Source organism: Babylonia areolata, chromosome 11 (genome assembly GCF_041734735.1).
Source record: "Babylonia areolata isolate BAREFJ2019XMU chromosome 11, ASM4173473v1, whole genome shotgun sequence".
Taxonomy (NCBI): Eukaryota; Metazoa; Mollusca; class Gastropoda; order Neogastropoda; family Buccinidae; genus Babylonia; species Babylonia areolata.
In genome coordinates this window covers 14580242-14594002 of record NC_134886.1, presented here as the reverse complement: position 1 = coordinate 14594002, position 13761 = coordinate 14580242, and the positions used below count along the sequence as shown (strand labels likewise).

Genomic DNA, 13761 nt, shown 5'->3' with positions numbered 1-13761 from the left:
TCTTCCAGTGTCCAGGTCCTGTTGCACATTCGTTAGAAAAAGGGAACTGCAGCTGACTTTGTTATGTCAGTGCGTGCATCCCACTGTGAGTTATGAGTCACTGATCTTTATGTTATGTCCTTTTTTCATTCATTTCTTCATCCCATCAGTTTTTTTGTTGTTTTTGTTTTGTTTTTCTTTCTTCCCAGTTTCCGTGGAGGGCTGGACACGCAGCATGGCCAGACGGGGTCAGAGTCGGTGTACACAGAGTTCAAGGACAAGGAGATCATGTTCCATGTGTCCACCATGCTGCCCCACTCCTCCGCTGATCCTCAGCAGGTAGTGTGGTCCTCCTTGGCTCCCTGGGTCCACTGGGTCCTTTTTGGTCCTCTGGGTCCTTTTTGGTCCTCTGGGTCCTTTTTGGCCCCCCGGGTCCTTTTTGGTCCTCTGTGGTCCTCTGGGTCCTTTGGGTCCCTGGGTCTTTTCTGACTCCCTTTGTCCTCTGAATATCCAAATTCAAAGTACATGGAAATGTAACATCCAGTGTAAATTGGATGGAAAAAAAAATCAACAACAAAAACTGCACACAAAAGAAAAGAAAAAAGAAAAAAACAAACAAACAGAAAACACCAACAACATAAAACAAGACCGCCTGGATCCCCATCTTCCCCATTGATTTAGTGTCTGTGCCTTTGGGACCCTTTCCCTCACTCCCCACCCCCACCCCCTCGCCCGCACCCCTCTCCCTCTCTCTCTTCTTTCCTCTTTCTGTCTGTCTCTGTCTTTGTTTCTGTGTCTCCCCGCCCCCCTCTCTCTCTCCCTCCCCTCCCCCCCCTCCCCCCTCTCTCTCTCCCGCCCCCTCTCTCTCCCTCCCCTCCCCCCTCTCCCCCCCCCCTCCTCTCTCTCTCTCTCACTTCTTTGTGTGTCAAGGCTCTGTCCCCTGGCAAAGCAGCCCGGATTCCACACAGAAAAAGCTGTGGTGGCAAGAAAGGAAAACGTTTTCAAATGCAGTTGTGTAGCTACACATTTGAATATGTAAGCTACAAACGTTCCTGGTGATAGAGAGAAATACATGGTCAGTGTGTTTGCTTGCTTTCATGTTTGTTTCATTGTCAGTACACATTCGTTTGTTTCTCTCTGTTCCAGCTTCAGAAAAAGCGCCACATAGGGAACGACATTGTGGCCATCGTGTTCCAAGAGGAGAACACTCCTTTCATGCCCAGCATGATTGCCTCCCATTTCCTGCACTCCTACCTGGTGGTGCAACCAGTCCACACCAATACCAGTAACACTGCTTACAGGGTAACTGTTAAAATATATGAATAAATAATTAAATAGATGAATGAATAAATACCAAACACATCATTGCAGAGTGACTGTCAAAATACATGAATATAAAAAACCCAAACACATTGCATACAGGTGACTGTCAAAATACATGAATAATTAAAACAAGCAAGCTTAATTTCTAGCTGTTCATCATTTTCCTTTTTTATGAATTCTGTTGTATGACTTTGAAGTATTTGTGATCTTTTTTGACAATTTGTTTTCATCTGTGTGTGATATATTAAGGCGACTGGCTGATGTCGTCAGCACAACCTTGTCTTACATGCCTTATAGAGCGTAATGGCTAAGGCAATATGTCATGCATTGTGTTCTTATGCAGGTTTGCAAGAATTGTTCCCAGATTTTTTCAGTTTAACCAGACGTGACAGGGTTCTGTTGTTCGTCAGACCTGATATGGCCCAGTGTGGTCGGCTGGACTACATGCAGCAATATCATAATTTTGTCAAAGTGAACTATACCTCAGGTATCAAGTGTGGCTGTGTACAGTGGGAAGGAAGGGGTTAGGGATGAGTGGAGCAGATGTAATGCACTGAAAAACGGTGCAGCTGATGGGGCAACAGAAGACAAAAGAAAAGAACCCCCCCCCAAAAAAAAAACCAAAAACAACAACAACAACAACAAACAAACAAACAAACAAAATAACCTATGGTAATGGTGTTAAAATATGTTTGTGACGGCGGTGTTGACAGGTGTGTGTCACAGCCCGACACGACGTGCCGAGATTCGGTCCTCCTCTGGATGTCTGTGTCTTCAAGAAGGTATGTGGGTGTGGGTGGGGGAGTGACGTGGGATGGATGGTGATCAGTGTGGTGGTGGGTGGGGGAGTGGCGTGGGATGGATGGTGATCAGTGTGGTGGTGGGTGGGGGAGTGACCAGGGATGGATGGTGATGAGTGTGGTGGTGGGTGGGGGAGTGACCAGGGATGGATGGTGATTAGTGTGGTGGTGGGTGGGGGAGTGACGTGGGATGGATGGTGATTAGTGTGGTGGTGGGTGGGGGAGTGACGTGGGATGGATGGTGATCAGTGTGGTGGTGTGTGGGGGAGTGACCAGGGATGGATGGTGATCAGTGTGGTGGTGGGTGGGGGAGTGACGTGGGATGGATGGTGATCAGTGTGGTGGTGGGTGGGGGAGTGACGTGGGATGGATGGTGATTTGTGTGGTGGTGGGTGGGGGAGTGACGTGGGATGGATGGTGATGAGTGTGGTGGTGGGTGGGGGAGTGACCAGGGATGGATGGTGATTAGTGTGGTGGTGGGTGGGGGAGTGGCGTGGGATGGATGGTGATCAGTGTGGTGGTGGGTGGGGGATGGATGGATGGTGATGAGTGTGGTGGTGGGTGGGGGAGTGACGTGGGATGGATGGTGATCAGTGTGGTGGTGGGTGGGGAAGTGACGTGGGATGGATGGTGATTAGTGTGGTGGTGGGTGGGGGAGTGACGTGGGATGGATGGTGATCAGTGTGGTGGTGGGTGGGGGAGTGACGTGGGATGGATGGTGATCAGTGTGGTGGTGGGTGGGGAAGTGACGTGGGATGGATGGTGATCAGTGCGGTGTGATGGTGGGGGGGGGGGGAATGACGTGGGATGGATGGTGATGAGTGTGGTGGTGGGTGGGGAAGTGACCAGGGATGGATGGTGATCAGTGTGGTGGTGGTGGGGGGGGGGGAATGACGTGGGATGGATGGTGATCAGTGTGGTGGTGGTGGTGGGGGGGGGGATGACGTGGGATGGATGGTGATGAGTGTGGTGGTGGGTGGGGAGTGCGTGGGATGGATGGTGATGAGTGGTGGTGGGTGGGGGAAGTGACGTGGGATGGATGGTGATGAGTGTGGTGGTGGGTGGGGGAGTGACCAGGGATGGATGGTGATCAGTGTGGTGGTGGGTGGGGGAGTGACGTGGGATGGATGGTGATGAGTGTGGTGGTGGGTGGGGGAGTGACGTGGGATGGATGGTGATGAGTGTGGTGGTGGGTGGGGGAGTGACCAGGGATGGATGGTGATCAGTGTGGTGGTGGGTGGGGGAGTGACGTGGGATGGATGGTGATGAGTGTGGTGGTGGGTGGGGGAGTGACCAGGGATGGATGGTGATCAGTGTGGTGGTGGGTGGGGGAGTGACGTGGGATGGATGGTGATCAGTGTGGTGGTGGTGGTGGGGGGGGAATGACGTGGGATGGATGGTGATCAGTGTGGTGGTGGGGGGGGGGGGGGAATAACGTGGGATGGATGGTGATCAGTGTGGTGGTGGGTGGGGGAGTGACGTGGGATGGATGGTGATCAGTGTGGTGGTGGGGGGGGGGAATGACGTGGGATGGATGGTGATCAGTGTGGTGGTGGGTGGGGGAGTGACGTGGGATGGATGGTGATCAGTGTGGTGGTGGGTGGGGGAGTGACGTGGGATGGATGGTGATTAGTGTGGTGGTTGGTGGGGGAGTGACCAGGGATGGATGGTGATGAGTGTGGTGGTGGGTGGGGGAGTGACCAGGGATGGATGGTGATGAGTGTGGTGGTGGGTGGGGGAGTGACGTGGGATGGATGGTGATTAGTGTGGTGGTGGGTGGGGGAGTGACCAGGGATGGATGGTGATGAGTGTGGTGGTGGGTGGGGGATAGATGGATGGTGATCAGTGTGGTGGTGGGTGGGTGAGTGGCGTGGGATGGATGGTGATTAGTGTGGTGGTGGGTGGGGGAGTGACGTGGGATGGATGGTGATTAGTGTGGTGGTGGGTGGGGGAGTGACGTGGGATGGATGGTGATCAGTGTGGTGGTGGGTGGGGGATGGATGGATGGTGATTAGTGTGGTGGTGTGTGGGGGAGTGACCAGGGATGGATGGTGATTAGTGTGGTGGTGGGTGGGGGAGTGACGTGGGATGGATGGTGATTAGTGTGGTGGTGGGTGGGGGAGTGACGTGGGATGGATGGTGATTAGTGTGGTGGTGGGTGGGGGAGTGACGTGGGATGGATGGTGATGAGTGTGGTGGTGGGTGGGGGAGTGACCAGGGATGGATGGTGATTAGTGTGGTGGTGGGTGGGGGAGTGGCGTGGGATGGATGGTGATCAGTGTGGTGGTGGGTGGGGGATGGATGGATGGTGATGAGTGTGGTGGTGGGTGGGGGAGTGACGTGGGATGGATGGTGATGAGTGTGGTGGTGGGTGGGGGAGTGACGTGGGATGGATGGTGATCAGTGTGGTGGTGGGTGGGGAAGTGACCAGGGATGGATGGTGATCAGTGTGGTGGTGGTGGGGGGGGGAATGACGTGGGATGGATGGTGATCAGTGTGGTGGTGGTGGGGGGGGGGAATGACGTGGGATGGATGGTGATCAGTGTGGTGGTGGGTGGGGGAGTGACCAGGGATGGATGGTGATCAGTGTGGTGGTGGGTGGGGAAGTGACCAGGGATGGATGGTGATGAGTGTGGTGGTGGGTGGGGGAGTGACCAGGGATGGATGGTGATCAGTGTGGTGGTGGTGGGGGGGGGGGGGGAATGACGTGGGATGGATGGTGATCAGTGTGGTGGTGGGGTGGGGGGAGTGACGTGGGATGGATGGTGATCAGTGTGGTGGTGGGTGGGGGAGTGACGTGGGATGGATGGTGATCAGTGTGGTGGTGGTGGTGGGGGGTGAATGACGTGGGATGGATGGTGATCAGTGTGGTGGTGGGTGCGGGAGTGACGTGGGATGGATGGTGATCAGTGTGGTGGTGGTGGGGGGGGGGAATGACGTGGGATGGATGGTGATGAGTGTGGTGGTGGGTGGGGGAGTGACGTGGGATGGATGGTGATCAGTGTGGTGGTGGTGGGTGGGGGGGGGAATGACGTGGGATGGATGGTGATCAGTGTGGTGGTGGGTGGGGGAGTGACGTGGGATGGATGGTGATCAGTGTGGTGGTGGGTGGGGAAGTGACCAGGGATGGATGGTGATCAGTGTGGTGGTGGTGGTGGGGGGGGAATGACGTGGGATGGATGGTGATCAGTGTGGTGGTGGTGGGGGGGGGGGAATGACGTGGGATGGATGGTGATCAGTGTGGTGGTGGTGGGGGGGGGAATGACGTGGGATGGATGGTGATGAGTGTGGTGGTGGGTGGGGGAGTGACGTGGGATGGATGGTGATGAGTGTGGTGGTGGGTGGGGGAGTGACGTGGGATGGATGGTGATGAGTGTGGTGGTGGGTGGGGGAGTGACGTGGGATGGATGGTGATCAGTGTGGTGGTGGGTGGGGGAGTGACCAGGGATGGATGGTGATCAGTGTGGTGGTGGGTGGGGGAGTGGCGTGGGATGGATGGTGATGAGTGTGGTGGTGGGTGGGGGAGTGACCAGGGATGGATGGTGATCAGTGTGGTGGTGGGTGGGGGAGTGGCGTGGGATGGATGGTGATGAGTGTGGTGGTGGGTGGGGGAGTGACCAGGGATGGATGGTGATCAGTGTGGTGGTGGGTGGGGGAGTGACGTGGGATGGATGGTGATCAGTGTGGTGGTGGTGGTCGGGGGGGAATGACGTGGGATGGATGGTGATCAGTGTGGTGGTGGTGGGGGGGGGGGAATAACGTGGGATGGATGGTGATCAGTGTGGTGGTGGGTGGGGGAGTGACGTGGGATGGATGGTGATCAGTGTGGTGGTGGGTGGGGGAGTGACGTGGGATGGATGGTGATCAGTGTGGTGGTGGGGTGGGGGAATGACGTGGGATGGATGGTGATCAGTGTGGTGGTGGGTGGGGGAGTGACGTGGGATGGATGGTGATCAGTGTGGTGGTGGGTGGGGGAGTGACGTGGGATGGATGGTGATTAGTGTGGTGGTTGGTGGGGGAGTGACCAGGGATGGATGGTGATGAGTGTGGTGGTGGGTGGGGGAGTGACCAGGGATGGATGGTGATCAGTGTGGTGGTGGGTGGGGGAGTGACGAGGGATGGATGGTGATTAGTGTGGTGGTGGGTGGGGGAGTGACCAGGGATGGATGGTGATGAGTGTGGTGGTGGGTGGGGGATAGATGGATGGTGATCAGTGTGGTGGTGGGTGGGTGAGTGGCGTGGGATGGATGGTGATTAGTGTGGTGGTGGGTGGGGGAGTGACTAGGGATGGATGGTGATTAGTGTGGTGGTGGGTGGGGGAGTGGCGTGGGATGGATGGTGATCAGTGTGGTGGTGGGTGGGGGATGGATGGATGGTGATGAGTGTGGTGGTGGGTGGGGGAGTGACGTGGGATGGATGGTGATGAGTGTGGTGGTGGGTGGGGGAGTGACGTGGGATGGATGGTGATCAGTGTGGTGGTGGGTGGGGAAGTGACCAGGGATGGATGGTGATCAGTGTGGTGGTGGTGGGGGGGGAATGACGTGGGATGGATGGTGATCAGTGTGGTGGTGGTGGTGGGGGGGAATGACGTGGGATGGATGGTGATCAGTGTGGTGGTGGGTGGGGGAGTGACCAGGGATGGATGGTGATCAGTGTGGTGGTGGGTGGGGGAGTGACGTGGGATGGATGGTGATCAGTGTGGTGGTGGGTGGGGGAGTGACGTGGGATGGATGGTGATCAGTGTGGTGGTGGGTGGGGGAGTGACGTGGGATGGATGGTGATCAGTGTGGTGGTGGTGGGGGGGTGAATGACGTGGGATGGATGGTGATCAGTGTGGTGGTGGGTGCGGGAGTGACGTGGGATGGATGGTGATCAGTGTGGTGGTGGGGGGGGGGGGAATGACGTGGGATGGATGGTGATGAGTGTGGTGGTGGGTGGGGGAGTGACGTGGGATGGATGGTGATCAGTGTGGTGGTGGTGGGTGGGGGGGGGAATGACGTGGGATGGATGGTGATCAGTGTGGTGGTGGGTGGGGGAGTGACGTGGGATGGATGGTGATCAGTGTGGTGGTGGGTGGGGAAGTGACCAGGGATGGATGGTGATCAGTGTGGTGGTGGTGGGGGGGGGGGGAATGACGTGGGATGGATGGTGATCAGTGTGGTGGTGGTGGGGGGGGGGGGGAATGACGTGGGATGGATGGTGATCAGTGTGGTGGTGGGTGGGGGAGTGACCAGGGATGGATGGTGATGAGTGTGGTGGTGGGTGGGGGAGTGACGTGGGATGGATGGTGATGAGTGTGGTGGTGGGTGGGGGAGTGACGTGGGATGGATGGTGATGAGTGTGGTGGTGGGTGGGGGAGTGACGTGGGATGGATGGTGATGAGTGTGGTGGTGGGTGGGGGAGTGACGTGGGATGGATGGTGATGAGTGTGGTGGTGGGTGGGGGAGTGACGTGGGATGGATGGTGATGAGTGTGGTGGTGGGTGGGGGAGTGACGTGGGATGGATGGTGATCAGTGTGGTGGTGGGTGGGGGAGTGACCAGGGATGGATGGTGATGAGTGTGGTGGTGGGTGGGGGAGTGACGTGGGATGGATGGTGATCAGTGTGGTGGTGGTGGGGGGGGGGTGAATGACGTGGGATGGATGGTGATCAGTGTGGTGGTGGGTGCGGGAGTGACGTGGGATGGATGGTGATCAGTGTGGTGGTGGTGGGGGGGGGGAATGACGTGGGATGGATGGTGATGAGTGTGGTGGTGGGTGGGGGAGTGACGTGGGATGGATGGTGATCAGTGTGGTGGTGGTGGGGGGGGGGATGACGTGGGATGGATGGTGATGAGTGTGGTGGTGGGTGGGGGAGTGACGTGGGATGGATGGTGATGAGTGTGGTGGTGGTGGGTGGGGGAATGACGTGGGATGGATGGTGATGAGTGTGGTGGTGGGTGGGGGAGTGACGTGGGATGGATGGTGATCAGTGTGGTGGTGGGTGGGGGAGTGACGTGGGATGGATGGTGATCAGTGTGGTGGTGGGTGGGGGAGTGACGTGGGATGGATGGTGATCAGTGTGGTGGTGGGTGGGGGAGTGACGTGGGATGGATGGTGATGAGTGTGGTGGTGGGTGGGGGAGTGACCAGGGATGGATGGTGATTAGTGTGGTGGTTGGTGGGGGAGTGGCGTGGGATGGATGGTGATGAGTGTGGTGGTGGGTGGGGGAGTGACCAGGGATGGATGGTGATCAGTGTGGTGGTGGGTGGGGGAGTGACCAGGGATGGATGGTGATTAGTGTGGTGGTTGGTGGGGGAGTGACCAGGGATGGATGGTGATGAGTGTGGTGGTGGGTTGGGGAGTGACCAGGGATGGATGGTGATTAGTGTGGTGGTGGGTGGGGGAGTGACCAGGGATGGATGGTGATCAGTGTGGTGGTGGGTGGGGGAGTGACCAGGGATGGATGGTGATCAGTGTGGTGGTGGGTGGGGGAGTGACCAGGATGGATGGTGATTTGTGTGCCGGGGGTGGTGGGTGGAGGAGTAGGGGTGTTTGCGAGTACGTATATGGACGAGATTGTGGGAGTGTGTGTGCACCATGCATATCATTTTTGTAAACACTCGCTTGTATGTTCAGATCCATTTTGAAAGAGAAGGTGATGTTGGGGGAAAACTGGGTGGGGGAAGGGGTGGGGGGGGTACTTAGGGTGGGGGGCTTGTGCATATTTGCTTGATTCTGAGGATCTGCAAATTGTGCACTCCTATCTCCATGCAGTTCTGCATGTTACTTTCATCTCTCTCCCCCTTCTACTTCTTCCCTACACTTCTCTCTCTTCACCCTCCCCCCTCTCCCCTCCCACTCAACCGCACTCTCTCTCCCCCCCCCTCTTTTTGTACCCCCTCCCTCTCATTTCCTCTCCCATCCAACTCTTTCACTCCCTATCTGTCTTACTCCCTTTCCATCCCCCCATAGCCCCCCCATCCCTCTCCCTCCCACTCTCTCCTCTCTCCATCCCTCCCTCACACTTCTGTCCCTCCCTCTCATTATGCCCATCCCTCTCCCCCCACCCCCTCCACCCCTGTCTCGTGTTATAGTAGCGCAGTGCCCTGTGTCTGTGCAGGGACCAGAGTTCCGTGACTTTGTGCTGACCAAGCTGGTCAATGCTGAGTTGGCCTGTTACCGGGCCAGCACCTTTGCCAAACTGGGGGTCAGTAGTTTTATTTTTCTTTGGTTTATTTGTGTGTGTGTGTGTGTGTGTGTGTGTGTGTGTGTGTTTGTTTGTTTGTTTGTTTGTTTGTGTGTGTGTGTGTGTGCGCGCGTGCGTATGTGTGTGAGTGTGTGTGTGTAGGCATGTGTGTGTGTGTTTGTGTGTGTGTGTGTGTGTGTGTGCGTGAGTGCGTGCGTGTGTGTGTGTGTGTGTGTGTGCGTGTGTGTGTGTGTGTGTGTGTGTGTGTGTGTGTGTGTGTGTGTGCATGCACATCGATGCAAATGTGTGTTTATGAACCTGAACACACACACCCACACGTTCTTGCACTCACACGATCTGTCTGTCTCTCTCTCTCTCCTGACCCTATCTCTCCTCTCTCTCTCTGTCTCCTTCGCAATCTCTCCCTTCTTTCCTTACTTTATTCCTCCCCTCCGTCATTCATGTGTATGCACACTATGTTTCTATGGAGAGTTGCGTGTTTTCTATGCAACTAATTTGTTCTTTTTTGTTTTTATTATTATTGTCGTTGTTGCTGGTATGTAATGTGTATGCAATTACTTTTTCCACCTTTATTTTTTTGTATTCCATTGACTACTTATACTTTATTGATATTGCTTATGTGGATTGGATGTAAGCAGGACAATATATACTTATTCCTTTTTCCTTAATTTCAATTTGACTTCAGTCTCTGTCTCCCCGGTGTACACATGTGCTGACCTGCTAATGCCTGAACCCCCTTTATGCATATACATCAGACACACAGCCTAAAGATCCCATATTCCATGTCAGTGTTCAGGGAAACGTGAACAAAACCAGCATGTACACCCCTGAAAATGAAGTATGGCTGCCTAAATGACGAGGGGAAATGGTTAAAAAAAAAAAAAAAAAGAAAAAAGCCCAAACACACAAAAGCCCCACTTCTAGACATATATGAGTGTATGTGCATGGAAGTTGCAGTTAACGAATGGGAAAAAATAATGAAATAAAACAAAACCCTGCCTTCCAGCACTTCAAAACTCCCCATGAGTGGAAACATTGTGGACATGAGTAACTGTGGGAATTCCAGCTTATGAGTCGGAAAAGAAAAGAAAAACAGTGCCTTGGACATAGCAAGAATGCAAGCCCCCAATACACACGAAAGTCCACTTGTAAATAGGTCTGCGAATGGGAGGGGGAGTTATGGTCCACAAATGGGAGTGGGAGTTATGGTCCATGGAGGGGGAGTTATGGTCCACGAATGAGAGGGGGAGTTATGGTCCACGAATGAGAGGGGGAGTTATGGTCCACGAATGGGAGTGGGAGTTATGGTCCATGAATGGGAGGGGGAGTTATGGTCCATGGAGTGGGAGTTATGGTCCATGAATGGGAGTGGAAGTTATGGTCCATGAATGGGAGTGGAAGTTATGGTCCATGGAGTGGGAGTTATGGTCCACGAATGGGAGGGGGAGTTATGGTCCATGGAGGGGGAGTTATGGTCCACGAATGGGAGGGGGAGTTATGGTCCATGAATGGGAGGGGGAGTTATGGTCCATGGAGGGGGAGTTATGGTCCATGAATGGGAGGGGGAGTTATGGTCCACGAATCGGAGGGGGAGTTATGGTCCATGGAGGGGGAGTTATGGTCCACGAATGGGAGTGGGAGTTATGGTCCACGAATGGGAGGGGGAGTTATGGTCCACGAATGGGAGGGGGAGTTATGGTCCATGAATGGGAGGGGGGGTTATGGTCCATGAATGGGAGGGGGAGTTATGGTCCATGGAGGGGGAGTTATGGTCCACGAATGGGAGGGGGAGTTATGGTCCATGAATGGGAGGGGGAGTTATGGTCCATGGAGGGGGAGTTATGGTCCACGAATGGGAGGGGGAGTTAGGGGGAGTTATGGTCCACGAATGGGAGTGGGAGTTATGGTCCACGAATCGGAGGGGGAGTTATGGTCCACGAATGAGAGGGAGAGTTATGGTCCATGGAGGGGGAGTTATGGTCCACGAATGAGAGTGGGAGTTATGGTCCACGAATGGGAGGGGGAAGATAAAAGATAACAGTGTTGAACACATCACTGCTCAGGAACGAACATCAGCCCTTCCAGATGGAGTTGTCTTCAGCACCCCATGCTGCACACGTCTCATCCGACTGACTAGCACCCAGACCACCACTCAAGGTCTAGTGGAGGGGAAAAAGTACTGACGACTGTAGGATTCAGATCAGTGCACTCAGATTCTCTCGGTTCCTAGGCGGACGCGTTACCACTAGACCATCACTGCACACCCATATACACATAAAAACCCACTTGTAGATACAAATGAATGCGGGAGTTTTCACAGCCTACCAATGGGAAATAAAATAGATATTAAAAAATAAAACAAAAACAAACCCTGTTTAACGCACTACTCCCCAAGGAATGGAATCATTATGTATATCAAGTGAACATGTGCACTGAAGCCCACAAAAATAGGTAAAATAGATAAATGAATAAAGGATCTGAGTGAGAGAATGGGACTGATTCAGGAAAAAAGGGCATTGAATTCCAGGTTTGTACAGCTGAAGGAGTAAAATATACAACATTGCAAGACTGTGACTGGTTGAAAAAAAAAAAAAGAAACAATAGGCAAAGCCTTCAAGACTCACTTGTGTTTCGCGCTTTATCCAATAAAGGAATCACGAGGAGAGAGAAAAAAAAACAGATAAAAAAAAATCGTTGAAAAGTGCTCGTATCAAATATGATATATATAAAATAAGCTTGGGAGAAAAAAATGTAAAAATAATAATATATATATATATTTTTTTTAATTTAAAAAGGCATGCAAGCGGGATCGATCCATGATGTTTAGTTCCGAATCAAGCAGACTAATCCCCACTGCTGCAAAGCATCTTCTTCTTTGTACAATACATAGATGTGATTGTAGTGGACGTAATAACGCTGTTTAAATTATGTTTTTTGTGTGTTTTTATTATCTCAATTTTTTTTAAAAATTTTAATTTTGGCGGTAAAGGAGAAGTTGTCATCGCTTCAAGCACGGTAATCGCTAGATCTGCACAAACCAGTCTACAACAGGTTGAAAGAAACGATCGATTCAGTTTTTCTTTTATGTTCATTCCAGTTAATTCCGTGTCCACTTTAGAATATCTATATGCAGTAAACACGTCGATGCTATAGTTAGTATCACTGTATAATATGTTCTGTCCATAATTTGTATTTCTTTCCTTTTAATTGTGAACAAGAAAAACGAGGTCATGTCGTCTTCGAACACAACATAGCGGTTTTTAGAATTTTCGGATTTCGGAACAAATCTCAACGAAATAAACAGTTAATGATTTGGAAATACGGCTTAATTCGGGAGACTAACAACCTGTTACTGGTATGACTGTTAAGATTTTTTTCATACTATGATTAAGCCAAATTTGGTATTGGCAGAGAAAGCATTTCCTGAGAAAATGGCAATGTTAAAGTTTACCACGGACACTCTCACACACACACACACACCACACGCACAACCAAACACCTGGTTAAAACACAGACTGACTTTGCCTATACAAGTGAGGCAAAAAGGCAGTGAATTCAAGGTTTGTAAAGCTGAAGAAGTAAACAATAGCGATAAAAACAGCTTCCACTCCCACCCCAGGAGCGGACGCGGTCCTCCCTGCTAGAGGTGCTGTACACAGACCTCCAGAAGCGCAGCGTGGAGCTGCTCCTGGCCCCGCCCACAATGACCAGCAGCCGCTCCGAGGGCTCACGCCTCATCGACTCCATGAAGCGCGCCTTCAGCAGCAAGGGCCGCAGCCAGGCCTCCGTGGACCTCGCCGCCGGAGGAGTGGGAGGGGGAGGAGGATTTGGAGGAGGGGGAGGAGGGTTGGCGGGACGGAGGCCCAACAGTACCCCCACCCCCCTGCCGTCACTGGGGGAGGATGACAGGCACCCGTCTTCTCCGGTATGAGGGCGTTGTTGTTGTTTTTTCTTTCTTTTCCTTTTTTTTTTGGTTTGTTTTCAGTGTATATGCTATTCTGAAAATGTGCCAAAGTTCAGTGTATATGCTATTCTGAAAATGTGCCAAAGTTTGTATTCATTCTTGTTCTTTTTTTTCTTCTTTAATTTTTACATAACATAGGTTTGGTGTGGAGAGAGAGAGAGAGAGAGAGAGAGAGAGAGAGAGAGAGAGAATGAATCATAATCTTTTTTGTCTGAGTGTAATAGATTGTACACATCCTTTCTTTCACCTTAATTGCACTCAAAAACATACAAGCATAAGAAAACAAGAGGACATAGAAAAGAAAATAAGTAGGAAAAAAACTAACACAATTCATAGAGTATGTATCTTATTTCTGCAAAATGACGCAATTTTATCATGTAAATTTTCATACTGGTCATATTTGCCTTTAACTGGATCATGATATATAGGTACTTTGAGTAGCATTAGTACTGAATATCACACCATAGAAAAGTTATCATCGTCATTATTATTGTTTTAGTTATTATT

General features: G+C 52.5%; 1 protein-coding gene across 2 annotated transcripts in view; it reads left to right on the top strand.

Annotated features, from left to right (window-relative positions):
* Window positions 1-13761, top strand: part of LOC143287560 (uncharacterized) — a 319138-nt gene that overhangs the window by 287345 nt on the left and 18032 nt on the right. For both annotated transcript variants that reach the window (XM_076595649.1, XM_076595651.1), the window contains 5 exons: window positions 189-318; window positions 1126-1281; window positions 2016-2084; window positions 9204-9290; window positions 12910-13215. In XM_076595649.1, the coding sequence (XP_076451764.1) occupies window positions 189-318; window positions 1126-1281; window positions 2016-2084; window positions 9204-9290; window positions 12910-13215 (748 nt within the window). The remainder of the gene's footprint in view (window positions 1-188; window positions 319-1125; window positions 1282-2015; window positions 2085-9203; window positions 9291-12909; window positions 13216-13761) is intronic.